Source organism: Mobula hypostoma, chromosome 10, assembly GCF_963921235.1.
Source record: "Mobula hypostoma chromosome 10, sMobHyp1.1, whole genome shotgun sequence".
In the NCBI taxonomy this organism is placed as follows: Eukaryota; Metazoa; Chordata; class Chondrichthyes; order Myliobatiformes; family Myliobatidae; genus Mobula; species Mobula hypostoma.
The window spans coordinates 26,419,686-26,439,452 of record NC_086106.1 but is presented as its reverse complement, the minus strand read 5'-3'; the positions used below and the strand labels follow the sequence as shown (position 1 = coordinate 26,439,452).

Below are 19,767 nucleotides of genomic sequence, written 5' to 3'. Positions count from 1 at the left end.
ACTAGTGTTACGTACCCTGTAACTGGGTTGCCAAACCGGCAGAAATGGACCACTTAGTTGGAGTCTGGATTACTGGAACTAAGAAAGTTTTATTAAAGAAATAAGTAACACAGTACTCTAAACGTAAGGATATAAATGCAACGGGTTAGCAATGATAAAACACACATGTACACAGAACTAGGATAATAGGAACAATCAAGCTCTATCGCAGTCTTGGGGTAAAATGATCAGTCTCAAGTGACACAGAGTTCAGTTCAGCTCAGTTCAGTTCGCAGTAATCGCTGTTGTGCCATTGGGGGGAGAGAGAGAGAGCGAATGATGATATTCAAATCGGATTCAACAGACCTTCGATATTCCTCGCAGTTAGCTTTCAGGCGAGCCCTTTGTAATGTCTTCTGTGATCACCGACTGTGACCCCTCCGTTCCGGATACGATCGTTCTTCTGCGGTGAACCCGGCACCCAGGCAAGGGCAGACACACACACCAGGTTCCCACCGATTGTACCTTTCCACCCTGTGCGTCTATGGTCGGTCCCGTGACCAGACCTCCAAACTCGCACCAACTTGTTGGGGCACACAGCACTTCCAGGGTCTCGTTATCTCATGGTGTCGTGGTGTGTCTTGCCTTAGCGAACCTGTTCCTTTTATCCCCCTGCTGGGGTATCGCCTGTCCATCAAACTTCAAACTGTTCAGGTTCAAAGCAACCGGTCTAAACAATACTCGGAACTGTGTCTCTTTTCGGTAATCTTTCTCATCTCTCTCTGATTAGCATTTTGAATGTTTCCCCCATTTGTCTCTCTCTTATCTCTCCTATCGGCATCAATCTTCTGATAACTTGGTCTGTTGTCACATATCCCTATCCTTCAAAGGATTTTTACCGGGATAAAAATTATAGGCATGAATACATTATTAGATACACACAAATATACATGGTCATCAGCTATTTGGCTAATACAGAGAATTTTAAGTTGCCAACACCTTGACAGACAGTCAGCAATCATATTTTCCGTTCCTTTTATATGTTTTATTTTAATAATCCGCTAAAACCAGGCTCCAACTTAGCAAACTTCGTAGTGGCCAAAACACTAATGAGTTGTGATCAGTGTAACTTCTCAGTGATTTTCGCCCCGGACACAGATAACAAGGGTCGTCCCACACCAACTTAGCATTCTTTGGCAAGGGCTTATTAAGAGGGTGGGTAATATCCGCAAAGTTTTTTTATGCAAAACTTCCGATAGTACCCCACCATCTCCAAGAACCTTCTCAGGGCTCTCTTGTCTGTCGGGGTGGGGACTTCAGAGATAGCCCGCGCCTTAGCCTGCATCAGAGCCAGCTGCTCCTGTCCTACCAGAAATCCCATATAAGTGACCTTCGCTTGGCCGAACTCACTTTTTGCGAGGTTCATTGTCAGGTTGGCTTCGGACAGCCGTTTAAACAGTTCTTCTACCGCCACAATGTGCTCCTCCCACGTTTCACTCCAGACCACTACATCGCCAATATACACTTCTGCGTTCTTTAGCCCTTTTGTCACTGAATTAATCATCCTATAGGGGTGTTGCTCACTAGGCTGACCTGATGTGACAGCAACACCATGTCCCGGCTCTTTGCATCGCCTCAGGACATCCGGACATACGTGTGCCTGCCGTTTAGTTGGCTCTCTTAATGGGTCGCTTTGTTCGGGGATTAAGGGAGAGACCTTATCAGCAAAGCTGGCCAAAACAATAGACTTCTCCCATCTGGTCGGCACCATACTTATCTTGTCGAAATGGGTTTTCCCTTTATCAGGTGGCACCCTAGCCTCATTAATTTTCGTGATAACACCGACTAAGTTTGTTCGCCTGTCGTGGCAAGCTGTTAGCATATCAAAAGCTGGTAACTGTGTCAACTCACGTCTGCAATAGTCAATAACATCCTTCCTCCTGTGAGGCCAGTAAAACTCTCTCATGATTCCGCCGACTGTTTTCCTCCCCCCAAAATGTCCACCGAGGGGTATCTTGTGGGCCAGGTTAAGAATCTCATCCCCATAAATTTTTGGCACCACCCCCCATTCCTCATCTGCGGGCACGGTACTTGGTCTCTATTTCTTCCTTAACACTTCCTCCTCCACACAATAGCCCACTGGCCCCCTTTTTAATTCTGCGTCAGAGAGAGCTGTCTCCGCCAAAACCATCAGCTCCTCGTCTCGCTCCTGTGCCTGTACAAAGTCCTTCCTTGCTAATGCTAAGTCTGCCTCAGCTCCCTCACTTCCTCCTGTTCCACTACGCTCCTTCTTTTCACTTTCTACCTCCCCCTGGTAAAAGGCTGGTAAAAACATCTCTGCCAATTCTATATTTACGTCGGCAGCCTTTCTAGACATACGCCGAGTCACTGCGCAAATGGGGTAAACCTGTGAGTCCATGGGCGGGGCCTCAATGCTGCCAGGCTGGCTTGTCAGTTTTACTGCTGAGAACACATTTCCGCCGGCGAAATCATTACCGAGTAAGACCTCCACGTCTTTCATCGGTAGTTCGGGCCTCACCCCGATCGTGACCGGTCCGGAGACCAAGTCGCTTTTTAGGTGTATCTGGTGCAAAGGTACTGCTTCGGTCCCTTTCCCAATGCCTTTTATGACCCTGACCTCCCCAGTCTGGGTCTCTGAACTAAAGTCTAACACACTCTTTAATATCAATGACTGACAAGCTCCCGTGTCTCTCCAGATCCATACTGGAACTGGGTTTAACCCCTCCTTCACCGACAGCAATCCGGCAGAGATAAACCTCTCGCGCCCTTCCTGAACTTTGTTAGCCCTCTCCTCTCCTAGCGGTTTGCTTACCAGCTCAATACAGCCAGTCGGAACTGCCGTTTTTCCTTTCCCCGTCTCCTTCTTTGGGGCAAAGCACCTGGATGCAAAGTGTCCGACTTTCCCACAATTATAACATACGACCCCAGGAGACTTCCTACCAAACTGCTCCCGGTCTACCTTATCCTTCTCACTAGTCCCTGGCTTACTTTCTGACTTTTCTGGCAGACTCTCCCCGCCCTCTTGACTACCCTTCTGGTAGCCTTTACTCGGGGCAAACTTCATTTTATGCGTCAACGTGTACTCATCCGCTAACTTAGCAGTTGTGGCTAAAGTGTCTGCCTCTTTCTCATCTAGGTAGGGTCTCATACCGTCAGGGACACAACCTTTAAACTGCTCAATCAGGATCAGTTGTAGCAGTCTGCCATAATCCCCATTGACCCCTTTCGAGGCGCACCAACGCTCACAATATGTCTGCTGCTCACGGGAAAACTCTAAATAAGTGCGGCCCCACTGCTTCCTCGCATTCCGGAACCTCTGCCGGTATGCCTCCGGGACCAACTCATAAATCCTGAGGATGGCCTCTTTCACCACTTCATTCCTCTGGGCATCTTCTGCGGACAAAGCCGAGTAAGCTTGTTGGGCTTTTCCTTTAAGTACACTCTGAAGCAAAACAGCCCACTTATCCCTCGGCCAGTCCTGACTTACAGCAACTTTTTCAAAATGGAGAAAGTACCGATCAACATTGGTCTCGTCAAATGGGGGAACCAGCCTAACCTCCTGGGTCGCTCTGAACCCTCCACCTTGGTTCGGCATGGGCCCCTGCACTGCCATCATCTTTAACTTCTCCAGTTCAAATTCCCTTTTCCTCTGTTTCTCCAACTGCCTCTTTTCTCGCTCCAATTGTTTGTTCCTCTCTTCTCACTCCAACTGCCTCTCTCTCTCTTCTCGTTGTCGTTCTAACTGTTTCTCTTTGTGTTCTAGCTGTCTTACCCGGAACTCGTGCTCGAGTCTCAATTTTTCAAGCTGCACCTGTACTGCGTCTCCAACAAGTTTTCCAATAGATATCACCTCCAGCTCCCCTTGGGGAAACACACCTTTAGACACATAATGCTCTATGATAGCTCTGTACATCTCCTCTCTCCTCATTGTCGACTTCCCCTTAAAAAGATTCAACCGTTTGGCCACAGCTGCCAATTCTACTTTCCTGGCATCCTCTAATGCCTCCAAGGTTGGCACCTTTAGAAATTCCTCAGTCTCCATTTCTGCTGTTTGCTTTTTCTTTCTTTCGGGAATTTTAACCCAGTCAATTTACCCAGTCCCAAATTTAGCGTTCAAAATCGCGGACGAGAACCCCACTTATGTTATGTACCCCGTAACTGGGTTGCCAAACCGGCAGAAATGGACCACTTAGTTGGAGTCTGGATTACTGGAACTAAGAAAGTTTTATTAAAGAAATAAGTAACACAGTACTCTAAACGTAAGGATATAAATGCAACGGGTTAGCAATGATAAAACACACATGTACACAGAACTAGGATAATAGGAATCAAACAAGCTCTATCGCAGTCTAGGGGTAAAATGATCAGTCTCAAGTGACACAGAGTTCAGTTCAGCTCAGTTCAGTTCGCAGCAATCGCTGTTGTGCCATTGGGGGGAGAGAGAGAAAGAGAGCAAATGATGATATTCAAATCGGATTCAACAGACCTTTGATATTCCTCGCAGTTAGCTTTCAGGCGAGCCCTTTGTAACGTCTTCTGAGGTCACCGACTGTGACCCCTCCATTCCGGATACGATCGTTCTTCTGCGGTAAACCCGGCACCCAGGCAAGGGCTGACACACACACCAGGTTCCCGCCGATCGTACCTTTCCACCCTGTGCGTCTATGGTTGGTCCAGCGACCAGACCTCCAAAACTCCCACCAACTTGTGGGGGCACACTGCACTTCCAGGGTCTCGTTATCTCGTGGTGTCGTGGTGTGTCTTGCCTTAGCGAACCTGTTCCTTTTATCCCCCTGCTGGGGTATCGTCTGTCCATCAAACTTCAAACAGTTCAGGTTCAAAGCAACCGGTCTAAACAATACTCGGAACTGTGTCTCTTTTCGGTAATCTCTCTCGTCTCTCCCTGATTAGCATTTTGAATGTTTCCCCCATTTGTCTCTCTCTTATCTCTCTTATCGGCATCAATCTTCTGATAACTTGGTATTTTGTCACACTAGATAGACAGGACTAAAAGGTAGTTTGTATCTTACCAGTCTGATAGAGCTTTTTGAAGGGGCTACCAGGGAGGCTGATAAAGGGAAGGCAGTGGATGTTTACATGGACTTGACAAATGGGAAACTGGTCCAGAGTTTAGGTCACTTGGCATTCAGGATGAAGTAGAAAATTTGATTCAGTATTGTCTTAAAGAAGACAGAGAGTGGTAGTAGATAGTTGTACATCTGGCTGGAGGACTGTGTCTAGTGGTGTGCCACAGGGATCAGTGCTGTGTCCATTGTGGTCTGTCATCTATAGCAACGATTTGGATGATAATGTGGTAAACTGGGTGAGTGAATTTGCAGATTACACCAAGATAGGGGGCATAGTTGACAGCGAGAAACCCTTTCAAAGTTTGCAGCTGAGAAATGGACTGAAACATGGAAACATGGAATTTAATGCAGACAAGTGTGAGGCATTGCGCTTTGGGAGGACAAAGCGGGGAGGACTTACACAGTGAGGAGTGCGATAGAAGAAAAGAATCTGGGAATATCGATCTATAATTTCTTGAACATGACATCACAGGGAAACAGGACTGGAAAGAAAGCTTTTGGCATATTAGTCTTCATAAATCAACATATTGTGCAGGAGTTGGGATGTTATGTTGAAGTTGTATAAGATGTTGGCGTGGATGAATTTGGAGTTTTGATCACCGACTGTACCTGCAAGAGAGATAGTAATAAGCTTGAAAGAGTGCAGAGAAAATTTACAAGGATGTTGCTGGGATTTTAGGAACTGAGTTAAATGGAAAACTTGAGCAGAAAACTAGACGTAGAACAGTCCAGTTCCTTTGGCCAGTGATGCTGTGCCAGCCATTTAACCTAATCTGAGATCAATCCAACACTTCCCTCCCACATAGGCCCCATTCATGTGCTTATATGAAATCTCCCTAATGTTATCTGCCTCTACCACCACCCCGGCAACGCGTTCCGTACACCCCCCAACTCTCCGTGTAAAAAATAAAACTACCTCCGACATCCCCCTATCCATTCCTCCAATCACTTCAAATTTGCCCTCTTGCACTAACTATTTCTACCCCAGGAAGAAGGTCTCTGGATATTCACAGTTTCTGCATGCGTGCGAGTCTGAGCATGTGCGTCTGCGTGTCCGTGATGATGGATTTTTCATGGCTTTTTTATAAGGCGTGGAGCGAGCGAGAGAGAGTGTGTGGCACGCCACTCCTCACAGAGACATTTTTCTCAGTATTTTCCCTTTGTTTCCCAATGCCGTTGTGCCACCAGCGAGTCCCTATTATCACAGTTTCTGTGCCTCTGATCATCTTATGCCTACATTGGGACTTCATTCCCTGCAGCGTAGGAGAACGAGGGGACCTTATAGAAGTATACAAATCATGAGGGGTATAAATATGGTGAATGTATGCAGGCCTTCTCCCTGAGGTTGGGGGAGACTTGATCTAAAAGTCATAGATTTAGGGTGAAAGGTAAAATATTTAAGGGGAAAATTTTTCACTCAGAGGGTGGTGTGAGTGTGGAATGAGCTGCCAGCGGAACTGGGCGATGAGAGTTCAATTGCAACTTTTAAGAGAGGTTTGGATAGGTAGATGGAGGACAGAGATTTGGACAGGTAGGTGGAGGACAGAGGTTTGGACAGGTAGGTGGAGGACAGGGGTTTGGACAGGTAGATGGAGGACAGAGGTATGAAGAGCTATGGTCCAGGTGCAGGTAGGTGGGCTGGGCATAAGACCAGGCTAGCATGGACTGGATAAGACAAAGTGCCTGTTCCTGTGCTTTGACCTACCATGACTCTGCTACAGTGCTACAAAACTAATGAAAGACAGTACAAACTGCAATTAAATATTGGTATCTATGTTACCACACACATATCAAATGAAGAAGTTCTCAGAAGAGCCCAAGCAGTTAGATCACCTACCAACAATACGAGAAAGGCAACTCAGAGTCCTGGGACACATTATGCGGAAAGATGAACTGGAAAAACTCATACTCACTGGAAAGATCGAGGGAAGCAAACCTAGAGGAAGACCTCGTCTTATGTACATCAAAAGCCTAGTGAGGTGGCTACACATCGAGGAAATGGAAGTTATCCAAAGAACGAGGGATAGATCTATATGGAAAACCATGGTCACCAAAGTCTGCATCGGACATGGTACCTAGACGGACAGACATCTGTGTTAGCATAGTACCATAATACCGTTAAATATAACAGCGTAATACTGTAATAGAGTGAAAAACTTGTCTTGCATACCGTTCATACAGATCAAAATCATTGGGGTGGGACCAGGTGAAATAACGGTAATGCAGCATGAAGTATAACAGCTACAAAAAAAGTGTAGTGCAGGTAGACAATAAGGTACAAGGTCATAACGAGGTGGATTGTGAGATCAAGTTTCATCTCCTCGTATTAGGGGGCCATCCAGTAGCGGTGAGGTGGAAAATGCCCTTGAGCCCAGTGGCAAGTACTTTCAGGCGTTGGCACTTTGTGCCTGATGGGAGAGGGGAGAAGAGAATGGCCAGCGTGGGTGGATTATGCCGGCTGCTTTACTGAGGCAGTGAGAAGTATAGACAGAGTCCATGGAGGGGAGGCTGGTTTCTTAAACAGGAGCCAATCTATCCCCAAAGAAGTCCAATGGTTCTGGGCACCGAGTATTCTTCCTGCAGGGATAACCGGGCTGGAACCGATGGCCAGAAAATTCCCGGAGATCCTGATGTTACCTTAGACAATCTTCTTCACTCTCCACCACACCACTCACCTCCAGGACCTATGCATAGCTAATCTGGCTAGTCTCAAGAGCAAGTTTACTGGGATGGCTTCCTCCTGCCTCACACCACCAACCACCCATCCCACCGCCCCATAAAGTTCGTCCATCGTCATCGATGACAACCTCGACACCATTAGTACTTTTTACGAGGTCGAGTTGCTAGCTTGACATTCAACCCGGCACGGATGGAAAGCGTGCCCGGGAGCGGCTCGACTGGATTCGAACTCGGGAACCTTCGCTCCCGGAGTCCAGCGCTGATGTCACTGCACCGCCAGCCGGCTGATGGTGTCGAGACTAGCGCGTGATTTGGATTTAAGTGAGGGAGAGTTGCGCAGCGTCAGCCTCACTCCCTCTTCCCAATTCCCATCTGGATCCAGTGGCAAGACAGAGTCTAGACGGCTGGAGATGGGACTAGGCGCAGTGGATGACCAGGACATTTTCTGTGTCTTGTCCTGCTCTACACGTTCCATGACGCTTGCAGAGACCGCCTTCTTGACCGTTGGACCTTCCATTGGTCTCGTCCGTTCAATCCGCTGGAGTCTGTCTTCACATGCTGGGATAGACAACTCCCTATCTCACCGAGGGTTTGAGACCCGTCGGCTACCCTCACCTGGTTTAGCCGGCTTGTCGAAGCCATTGCCCGGGGTGTGGCCGCTGTCGCATGCAAACAGCTACGGGGAGCCACAGGTGAGAGCTGAGTGCCAGGTGGGGACCAAAGGTGGACTAACCACCTTGAAAAGGATGCGACATGTTCCCCCACCAGAGGTACTACCCCTACGTGACACCCCATACACCCCAACCACCGCCCCATACCTGCACACTGGGTGACAAAATATGAAGAAGAGAGGGCTTAATTGCAACCAGAAAGTGAGGCATAGAAACATAGAAACATAGAAACATAGAAAATAGGTGCAGGAGTAGGCCATTCGGCCCTTCGAGCCTGCACCGCCATTTATTATGATCATGGCTGATCATCCAACTCAGAACCCAGCCTTCCCTCCATACCCCCTGACCCCTGTAGCCACAAGGGCCATATCTAACTTCCTTTTAAACATAGCTAATGAACTGGCCTCAACAGTTTGCTGTGGCAGAGAATTCCACAGATTCACCACTCTCTGTGTGAAGAAGTTTTTCCTAACCTCGATCCTAAAAGGCTTCCCCTCTATCCTCAAACTGTGACCCCTCGTTCTAGACCTCCCCAACATCGGGAACAATCTTCCTGCATCTAGCCTGTCCAATCCCTTTAGGATCTTATACGTTTCAATCAGATCCCCCCTCAATCTTCTAAATTCCAACGAGTACAAGCCCAGTTCATCCAGTCTTTCTTCATATGAAAGACCTGCCATCCCAGGAATCAATCTGGTGAACCTTCTTTGTACTCCCTCTATGGCAAAGATGTCTTTCCTCAGATTAGGGGACCAAAACTGCACACAATACTCCAGGTGTGGTCTCACCAAGGCCTTGTACAACTGCAGTAGTACCTCCCTGCTCCTGTACTCGAATCCTCTCGCTATAAATGCCAGCATACCGTTCGCCTTTTTCACCGCCTGCTGTACCTGCATGCCCACTTTCAATGACTGGTGTATAATGACACCCAGGTCTCGTTGCACCTCCCCTTTTCCTAATCGGCCACCATTCAGATAATAATCTGTTTTCCTATTTTTGCCACCAAAGTGGATAACTTCACATTTATCCACATTAAATTGCATCTGCCATGAGTTTGCCCACTCACCCAACCTATCCAAGTCACCCTGCATCCTCTTAGCATCCTCCTCACTGCTAACACTGCCACCCAGCTTCGTGTCATCCGCAAACTTGGAGATGCTGCATTTAATTCCCTCATCCAAGTCATTAATATATATTGTAAACAACTGGGGTCCCAGCACTGAGCCTTGCGGTACCCCACTAGTCACCGCCTGCCATTCTGAAAAGGTCCCGTTTATTCCCACTCTTTGCTTCCTGTCTGCTAACCAATTCTCCACCCACACCAATACCTTACCCCCAATACCGTGTGCTTTAAGTTTGCACACTAATCTCCTATGTGGGACCTTGTCAAAAGCCTTTTGAAAATCCAAATATACCACATCCACTGGTTCTCCCCTATCCACTCTACTAGTTACATCCTCAAAAAATTCTATGAGATTCGTCAGACATGATTTTCCTTTCACAAATCCATGCTGACTTTGTCCGATCATTTCACCGCTTTCCAAATGTGCTGTTATCACATCCTTGATAACTGACTCCAGCAGTTTCCCCACCACCGACGTTAGGCTAACCGGCCTATAATTCCCCGGTTTCTCTCTCCCTCCTTTTTTAAAAAGTGGGGTTACATTAGCCACCCTCCAATCCTCAGGAACTAGTCCAGAACTATCTGAGGCATAACCCCCCTCAGATACGCAACTATGGCCTGCAACTTCACAAACTCCACAGACATGTGATACACATTGTTTCCCCTCTCTGTTCCCCTGTCTCTGGGCGTGTATCCCTGAGGTATGCAGGAAGCCTCACCCTGTCCCTGGGAGTATGTGACGGGACGGTGCGGAGGGAGCCTCACCCTGTGTCTGACCCTGTCCCTGGGAGTGTGTGACGGGACAGTGTGGAGGGAGTCTCACCCTGTGTCTGACTCTGTCCCTGGGAGTGTGTGACGGACGGTGTGGAGGGAGTCTCACCCTGTGTCTGACCCTGTCCTTGGGAGTGTGTGATGGGATGGTGTGGAGGGAGCCTCACCCTGTCCCTGGGACTATGTGACGGGACGGTGCGGAGGGAGCCTCACCCTGTGTCTGACCGTGTCCCTGGGAGTGTGTGACGGGATGGTGTGGGGGGAGTCTCACCCTGTGTCTGACCCTGTCCCTGGGAGTGTGTGACGGGACGGTGTGGAGGGAGCCTCACCTTGTGTCTGACCCTGTCCCTGGGAGTGTGTGACGGGACGGTGCGGAGGGAGCCTCACCCTGTGTCTGACCCTGTCCCTGGGAGTGTGTGACGGGACGGTGTGGAGGGAGTCTCACCCTGTGTCTGACTCTGTCCCTGGGAGTGTGTGACGGACGGTGTGGAGGGAGTCTCACCCTGTGTCTGACCCTGTCCTTGGGAGTATGTGATGGGATGGTGTGGAGGGAGCCTCACCCTGTCCCTGGGACTATGTGACGGGACGGTGCGGAGGGAGCCTCACCCTGTGTCTGACCGTGTCCCTGGGAGTGTGTGACGGGATGGTGTGGGGGGAGTCTCACCCTGTGTCTGACCCTGTCCCTGGGAGTGTGTGACGGGACGGTGTGGAGGGAGCCTCACCTTGTGTCTGACCCTGTCCCTGGGAGTGTGTGACGGGACGGTGTGGAGGGAGCCTCACCCTGTGTCTGACCGTGTCCCTGGGAGTGTGTGACGGGATGGTGTGGAGGGAGCCTCACCCTGTGTCTGACCCTGTCCCTGGGAGTGTGTGACGGGACGGTGTGGGGGGAGCCTAACCCTGTGTCTGACCCTGTCCCTGGGAGTGTGTGACGGGACGGTGTGGAGGGAGCCTCACCCTGTGTCTGACCCTGTCCCTGGGAGTGTGTGACGGGACGGTGTGGGGGGGAGACTCACCTTGTGTCTGACCCTGTCCCTGGGAGTGTGTGACGGGACGGTGTGGAGGGAGCCTCACCCTGTGTCTGACCGTGTCCCTGGGAGTGTGTGACGGGATGGTGTGGAGGGAGCCCCACCCTGTGTCTGACCCTGTCCCCGCCAGTGTGTGATGAGACAATGCGGAGGGAGCTTCACCCTGTGTCTGACCCTGTCCCTGGGAGTGTGTGATGGGATGGTGTGGAGGGAGCCTCACCCTGTGTCTGACCCTGTCCCTGGGAGTGTGTGACGGGACGGTGTGGAGGGAGCCTCACCCTGTGTCTGACCCTGGCCCTGGGAGCGTGTGACGGGGCGGTGTGGAGGGAGCCTCACCCTGTGTCTGACCCTGTCCCTGGGAGCGTGTGACGGGACGGTGTGGAGGGAGCCTCACCCTGTGTCTGACCGTGTCCCTGGGAGCGTGTGACGGGACGGTGTGGAGGGAGCCTCACCCTGTGTCTGACTCTGTCCCTGGGAGTGTGTGACGAGACGATGTGGAGGCAGCCTCACCTTGTGTCTGACCCTGTCCCTTGGAGTGTGTGACGGGACGGTGTGGAGGGAGCCTCACCTTGTGTCTGATCCTGTCCCTGTGAGTGTGTGACGGGACGGTGTGAAGGGAGCCTCACCCTGTGTCTGACCCTGTCCCCGCCAGTGTGTGATGAGACAACGCGGAGGGAGCTTCACCCTGTGTCTGACCCCGTCCCTGGGAGTGTGTGGCGGGATGGTGTGGAGGGAGCCTCACCTTGTGTCTGATCCTGTCCCTGTGAGTGTGTGACGGGACGGTGTGGAGGGAGCCTCACCCTGTGTCTGACCCTGTCCCTGGGAGTGTGTGTCAGGACGGTGTGGAGGGAGCCTCACCCTGTGTCTGACTCTGTCCCTGGGAGTGTGTGACGAGACGGTGTGGAGGGAGTCTCACCCTGTGTCTGACCCTGTCCCTGGGAGTGTGTGACGGGACGGTGTGGAGGGAGCCTCACCCTGTGTCTGACCGTGTCCCTGGGAGTGTGTGACAGGACGGTGCGGGGGGAGACTCACCCTGTGCCTGACCGTGTCCCTGGGAGTGTGTGATGGGATGGTGTGGAGGGAGCCTCACCCTGTGTCTGACCGTGTCCCTGGGAGTGTGTGATGAGACGGTGCAGAGGGAGCCTCACCCTGTGTCTGACCCTGTCCTTTTTTTTTTACAAAATTCTTTATTACACATGTCGGTGCTATACAATATTTACAAACCCAGTGACTAACATATTTACTACACTACAAACAGACAATACATCTTAAACCAATATATTGCCATCCTCATCAATGATGGCATTTACACCCCGCGGAGCCCAACGGTCCCGGAACACCTCTACGGTCGCCGTGGACTGTGCGTATTCCTTTTCAATGTTCACCCGGGCACGAACATACCCCCTAAACATAGCCAGGCAGTCCGCCCGGGGAGAACCTCCTGCCACCCTTTTCCAGGAGCCACGGATGGCAATTTTCGCCAGCCCCAGGAGCAAGTTGACAAGGACATCCTCATCCCTCTGTGCCCCCCTCCTTACTGGATGACCATATATGAATAGGGTGGGACTGAAATGCAACCAGAAGGCGAGAAGCAGCCCACGCAAAAACGCGAAAAGGGGCTGCAGCCTCACACACTCCACGTACATGTGGTACACGGTCTCCTCCAGCCCGCAGAAGTGACACGCGGCTGGGAGATCCGTGTACAGACTAAAGAACTTATTGCAGGGCACCGCTTTATGCAGCACCCTCCAGCCGAGATCCCCAAGGTGCATGGGGAGGACTCCCTTGTAAAGGGACTTCCATTGGGGACCCCCCTCACCTCCAGGTGGAAAGACCGACCGCCATGGCGTGTCGGGACGGTGGACAAAGGCTAGGAAGTGGAGGGTGTGGAGCAGCAGCCCATAAAGGTACCTCCTGCCTGCATCCCTGAATGGGATTGTGGGTGTCGATGAAAGACGGCTCAAGTTGTGTGGATTCGTCTCTCGGGTAAGGCTGCGGGGCCTGGGCCCGACGAGCAGCTCAGCTTGAGTCGATCCACACACCTGAGCCGCACCGACATCCGCTGAGGCAGGGCAAGGGTCGGCCAGGACCCCGCCCTCTGCCAGAGGAGGGGATTCCCGGCCTGAGGCAACCATGTTCCAGACTCTCAGTAGGTCCTGATAGAAGCCGGGCAGCCTCTGCAAAGCAGCACGGCTGACGCCTGCCGGTGGTAGCTGCATATCTTCGTGAAGGCAGCAGCCCCTCCGGAGGAAGAAAGTCGCCAACACGTGCCACCTGGGAGGGCGCTCGGCGTACAGGAATCTCTGCAGAGTCCTGAGGCGGAGAGCCGCCAGTCGTGTGCGTACACACACCAGCGACTGTCCGCCCTCTCCTACTGGGAGACTCAGAACCGCTGCAGAAACCCAGTGTTTCCTGTTTCCCCAGAAGAAGTCCACCAGCTTCCTCTGCATTCTCGCAACAAAAGGGGCAGGAGGGGCCAAGGTGACCATCCGGTACCACAACATGGAGGCCACCAGCTGGTTTATGACCACCACCCTGCCTCGATAGGAAAGCACCCTGAGAAGGCCTGACCAGCGCCCTAGCCGGGCCATGACCTTTGTCTCCAGGTCCTGCCAGTTCGCCAGCCAGGTCTCCCCAGAAGGACTCAGGTAGACTCCCAGATAGAGAAGACGTCTGGTGCTCCACTCAAAAGCTCTCATCTCCTCCGGCAGGGAGTCCACCTGCCACTGGCCTACTAAGAGTCCGGAACATTTCGCCCAGTTGATCCTGCCGGAGGATGCCGCCGAGAAAACATCTTGGCACTCGCGCATCCTCCGCAGGTCACAGGGGTCTGTCATCATGAGGAGTACGTCATCGGCGTAGGCCGAGAGGACGACCCTCATGTCCGGTTCGCGCAGAACCAGACCTGTCAGCCTTCGCCGAAGAAGGCCGAGGAATGGCTCGACACAGATCGCATACAGTTGACCGGACATGGGGCACCCTTGACGCACTCCTCTTCGGAAGTGGATAGGTCCTGTCAGTGATCCGTTGATCTTAACTAGGCACTCTGCGGCAGAGTACAGGAGCCGAACTCGGGCCACAAAGTGTGGTCCGAGCCCAAAAGCCTGCAGGGTGCCCAGCAGGAAACTGTGGTCCACCCGGTCAAACGCCTTCTCCTGGTCAAGAGAAAGAAACGCTGCCGGGGTCCCAGTCTCCTGGAGCAGGTGGATCAGGTCCCGTACTAGGTGGACATTGTCCTGGATGGAGCGGCCCGGGACCGTGTAAGATTGGTCAGGATGGACCACCTGTCCAATTACCGAACCCAGACGGTTGGCCATTGCCCGGGCGAAGATCTTGTAGTCCGCGCACAAGAGGGAGACCGGCCGCCAGTTCTTTAGCAGGCGGAGGTCTCCCTTCTTGGGCAGTAGGACCACAACAGCTCTTCGCCATGAGAGGGGCATTTCTCCGGTGGCTAGGCTCTCCCCTAGGACAAGGCTGTAATCATCCCCCAGGACATCCCAAAAAGCCTGATAAAACTCAACACTCAGTCCATCCAAACCAGGGGACTTGCCCCTCCGGAGTTGCCGAAGGGCAGTGGACAGCTCCTCCCGAGTCAGGGGGGCATCCAGACGCACTGCATCCTCTGGACTGACCTTAGGCAAATCCTTCCAGACCTCATTGCACGCCTCCGCATTTGACGGATCAGGCGAGAATAAGGACCGATAGAATGAACGGACCTCGTTGTTAATTCCATCAGGGTCCGTGATGGAGGAGCCATCGGCAGCCAGCAATTCCACTAGCTGCTTTTGAACTCCCCGCCACCTCTCCAACGAGTAGAAGAAGGGTGAGCCACGGTCCAAATCCTGCAGCATTTGGATCCGTGACCTCACGTACGCACCTCGGGACTGCTGAAGCTGCAAGTCCCTTAGTGCGTCCTTCTTCTCCTGGTATTCCTGCCACAGCTGCTGGTCTCCAGTGGTCGGACCGAGGCGGGGCTCCAGGTCAAGCAACGCTCTCTCAAGTCGCTCAATTTCAGAGCCCCGCCCTTTGGTCGACCCCCTAGTGTACTCCCGACATAAAAACCGGATGTGGGCTTTGCCCACATCCCACCATAGCCGTAGGGAGCAGAACTCTCTCCGCCTCTCCTTCCAGGAGACCCAGAACGCTCGGAACGAATCCCGGAAACGGCTGTCCTCCAGCAGCCGGTTGTTAAAATGCCAATACCCGGATCCCACCCGAGGGTGTAGTGGAATAAATTCCATCCACACAAGGTGATGATCCGAGCACGACACTGGCCGCATGGAGGACGCCGACACGCGGGAGGCGTAGGCCCGAGAGATGTAAATGCGGTCTATCCTGGAACCTCCTTCTCTAGACCTTCTCGAGAAGGCGCTAGAGTTGGGGTGAAAATTCCGCCAGCTGTCCACCAAGTCAAAGGAGCCGACTAGCTCCTTTAACTTTTTTGCTGATGCTGGGTCGCGTTGGAGGCCCGAACGGTCCTCCGCCTCGAGGGTACAATTGAAATCTCCCCCGAGGATGACGCAGTCCCCAGGATCGATGGAGCTCAGCAGGGTGGACAGCTGACAGAATAGGCGCGTCTGCATCACACCGCGCCTGGGAGCGTACACATTGATAAAATGCAATGGTACGCCATCCAGGCGCACAACCAGGTGGAGCAGACGGCCGGGCACAACGTCTTGGACTCTTTCAATTACTGGCTGGAAGGTCGGGGCCAACAGGATCGCCACCCCGCTAGAAATGGAGCTGAGGTGGCTCATGTAGACCCCGCCCTGCCACTCCAGGAGCCAAGCAGACTCGTCCCCAGGGATGGTATGGGTTTCCTGCAGGAAACTCACCGTATACCGCCCATCCCTGAGGACTGAGAGATTGTTATGCCTGCGAACCCTGCTGCCGTTTACATTGAGACTAGCTATGGTAAGCTTCATGGCGGGAACACACTAGGTCTCAGCAGCTGCGCCCATTTCGGTGAGAGGGGAGGCGCCTTCCACCACACTGTCCGGAAAGAAAGCAAGGATACCTTTTGCTTTCCGGGCTCGAGCGGTACCAGCAACACCCTGTGACCCACCATCCCCCGTAGGAGCGAGGCTGCTTCTCCCTCTGATGTCCCTTACTAGGTCATCCAGGAAAGATTTTAGTTGCCGTCTGTCGTTCCCCACCACCGCATTCCTCTTTCCCTTTCCCTTTCGTCTGAGGATGACTCGCAGGGACCTCACCAGCCTCGGCATGCTGGGCCAGCGAAGCGAGGCTAGCTGAGGCCGGTGCTTGGCACCCTCAGAGGTGAGAATGAAATGCTTAATTTCCTCTACAGGTATCAATGGGGATTTCTCAGGAGGGGTGAGGATGTCCATTGTTTCACTATCGAAAGAGTCCCCCTCCAACCCGTCACTGCAGACAGAATCCCCATCGGCCTCCCCGCATGTTCTAATAGATGGCTGCGCCTGCGACCCACACCGCGCAGCGGGCACCTCGCTCTTACCTGCCTTCTCCACCGTCGCATCAGCCTCATCCACATTTGCGACAGTGGAGAGACAATCCCCAGGGACTCCCTGCAAGTCATTTATTGCTGGGGTCGATGTGCACAGAAAATCGTCCTCCCTAGGGGGCAGGCATAGAGGGGAACCCGGCACCTTTGGTCCAAGGGATTCATAAGCCGCCTGGTGCTGAGAATGAGAGAGCTTTGCCTCGTCTCCTCTTACACTATTCGGTACACTGGCCTCCAGAGAGGCGCTGACTTGTAGGTCCTGGGTGGAGGCCTCCAGGGCTGCCTCATTTGTGCAAACAGGCCTATCACAAGCTTTTTGCACAACCACACCATCTACCCCAGGACTGGTGGCTACATCTGAGGACTCAGGTTTAGAACCAACCCCTACCCGGATTCCCACCCCTTCCTGGGACTCCCCCGCATCTACATCCCCTGCCCTCTTGCGGGAACGTTCCCTTCTCCTCTTCACGCTGGAGGAGCACACAGGTGCAGGCTTCACCGATGGGGCGTCGCCTTCTGTTTCCATCGCCCCGTCTGCTTGCGCACCTCCCCGAGCCCCACGCTCCACTTCAGACGAAATGGGTGTGAGCTCTGCGGCCTCAAAGGCCCGCTTCTTACTATGTTTGGATTTCCCCTTTGCCTTCTTACTCCGCACAGACTCCACCCCGTCCCCCACCTGAACTACAGGGAGAGGAGCAGGGACCGACCCAACCGTAGAAGTAGGGACAGGGGTAGGGGTAGGGGCAGGGTGAGGGGCTGGGGCAGGATCACGGGCGGGGGCAGGGTCAGATGCAGGTGCAGGCGCACGCGCAGGAGTAGGATCAGGGGCAGAGGTAGCTGCGGCACTGGTGCCCGAAGTGCGCTCCCTCGGGTTCCGGGCGGCAGGACAGTCCCTCCGAAAGTGCCCCACCTCCCTGCACGCATGGCACCGTGGGCGCTCGGAGCTCCAGTACACCTGATAAACTACTCCCTCGTGCCGGACAGTAAAGCGGCCCTCAACATCGTCCTCCCTTTCCAGCTGCATGAAAACCTGACGCCGGAAAGAGATTACGGTGCGGAGGGTGCGTCTCTTAAATTTGTGTCGGATGGCAGTGATCTCCGACCTTACTTGCCCTAAACGGGCCAGTGGGGGAAGCAAGTCCTCATTTGGAATGAAAGGCTTAACATGCCCAAGCACGATACGTTGCGTGGGGGCCGTCACCAGCTCCATAGGTAAAAAGATGTTGTCCACCGTGACTCCCCTGCTTAGGGCCCGGTGCACTAGCTCTTCATTCACCAGATAGAACACCGCCTTTCCGAACTCCTTCTCGGTGGCCAGAATACCACCTTTCCCCACAAGGTCCTCCATTGCCTCCGTACACTTTTCTAGTGTCATTCCAGGGCGCAAAATACATTGCACCCCACGTTCCACCTTCACCGACCGAAACAGGGCGTTGTCCGAGGCCGGGGAGGCAGCCGCCCTTGCGTAACTCCCCGAGGGCCGCGACTCCCTGGAGATCGGTCCGGCATGCTGGCGCTCTTTCCAGTCCGAGAATTTTGCGGCGGTGCCAGTTAGAAGTCCTGGAGCGAGTCGAATAACTGGCCGGGAAAGTTTGCAGTCGACAGTTCCTCGCTGGCTCGGCGCCAGGAAAGGCTCCGTCGGACTTGCAGAGACCCAGGCCGGGAGAGGCCGAAACGTCCTTCCAGATGCTCCGGCACCGGCACCGACACCGGACGAAAAATCAGGAAAACAATGGAGGAGGAACGTTGCCCCGATGTCAATGGGGGGAAAACGACGGCGTTTGCCTCCGGTTTTGGAGCGAAACGGCTTACTGGCGAGTTGCCAGCGGCCGCAGCTGGGAGCTACGCAGTAAGCAGCCGCCAACAAACCCAGTCCAAACCGGCAGCAAAAAACTCCACACCGAGCTTCCACGCCAACGCCGTCACTCACTCAGTTGTCCAAGAGACTTTTAGAGCCACCTCCAAAGTATTCCACGAACTTTATCCAGTAGTTTTCCTTCGATTTCTCCCAGCTCAGTCAGCACAGCTCCTCTCTGTGTCTGACCCTTGGAGTGTGTGACGGGACGGTGTGGGGGGAGCCTCACCCTGTATCTGACCCTGTCCCTGGGGGTGTGTAACGGGGCGGTGTGGAGGGAGCCTCACCCTGTCCCTGGGAGTGTGTGACAGGACGGTGTGGAGGGAGCCTCACCCTGTGTCTGACTCTGTCCCTGGGAGTGTGTGACGAGACGGTGTGGAGGGAGCCTCACCCTGTGTCTGACCCTGTCCCTGGGAGTGTGTGATGAGACGGTGCAGAGGGAGCCTCACCCTGTGTCTGACCCTGTCCCTGGGAGTGTGTGACGGGACGGTGTGGAGGGAGCCTCACCCTGTCCCTGTGAGTGTGTGACAGGACGGTGTGGAGGGAGCCTCACCCTGTGTCTGACCCTGTCCCTGGGAGTGTGTGACGAGACGGTGTGGAGGGAGCCTCACCCTGTGTCTGACCCTGTCCCTGGGAGTGTGTGACGGGACGGTGTGAAGGGAGCCTCACCCTGTGTCTGACCCTGTCCCTGGGAGTGTGTGACGGGACGGTGTGAAGGGAGCCTCACCTTGTGTCTGACCCTGTCCCTGGGAGTGTGTGACGGGACGGTGTGGAGGGAGCCTCACCCTGTGTCTGACCGTGTCCCTGGGTATGTGTGACGGGACGGTGTGGAGGGAGCCTCACCCTGTGTCTGACCCTGTCCCTGGGAGTGTGTGACGGGACGGTGTGGAGGGAGCCTCACCCTGTGTCTGACCGTGTCCCTGGGTATGTGTGACGGGACGGTGTGGAGGGAGCCTCACCCTGTGTCTGACCCTGTCCCCGCCAGTGTGCGATGAGACAACGCGGAGGGAGCCTCACCCTGTGTCTGACCCTGTCCCCGCCAGTGTGTGACAGGACGGTGTGGAGGGAGCCTCA

The 19,767-nt window shown here is 53.5% G+C and overlaps 2 protein-coding genes across 8 annotated transcripts in view; one reads left to right on the top strand and one right to left on the bottom strand.

Annotated features, from left to right (window-relative positions):
- The window catches only part of ripk3 (receptor-interacting serine-threonine kinase 3), a 66,379-nt gene that overhangs the window by 20,593 nt on the left and 26,019 nt on the right, over nt 1-19,767 (top strand). The window contains exon 1 of one of the 4 annotated variants that reach the window (XM_063060174.1): nt 18,219-18,687. The exons of the other annotated variants lie outside the window; for them this stretch is intronic. Within the exon in view, the coding sequence (XP_062916244.1) occupies nt 18,571-18,687 (117 nt within the window). The 5' untranslated portion in view covers nt 18,219-18,570. Of the gene's footprint in view, nt 1-18,218; nt 18,688-19,767 lie in introns of those variants that run through there. 4 annotated transcript variants of the gene reach the window in all.
- Nucleotides 28-18,880, bottom strand: LOC134352747 (uncharacterized). Of its 4 annotated transcripts, none has more exons than XM_063060168.1 (2): nt 18,769-18,880; nt 28-7,162 (listed from the first exon to the last, which is right to left on the bottom strand). In XM_063060168.1, the coding sequence occupies exon 2, from the start codon at nt 3,614-3,616 to the stop codon at nt 2,078-2,080; it is 1,539 nt and encodes a 512-aa protein (XP_062916238.1). In that variant the 5' UTR covers nt 3,617-7,162; nt 18,769-18,880; the 3' UTR covers nt 28-2,077. The 4 variants fall into 4 exon arrangements, with proteins under 4 accessions (XP_062916238.1, XP_062916237.1, XP_062916239.1 ...); XM_063060167.1 differs by lacking the exon at nt 18,769-18,880 and adding an exon at nt 16,833-16,964; XM_063060169.1 differs by lacking the exon at nt 18,769-18,880 and having other exon boundaries at nt 28-5,696; nt 6,925-9,170.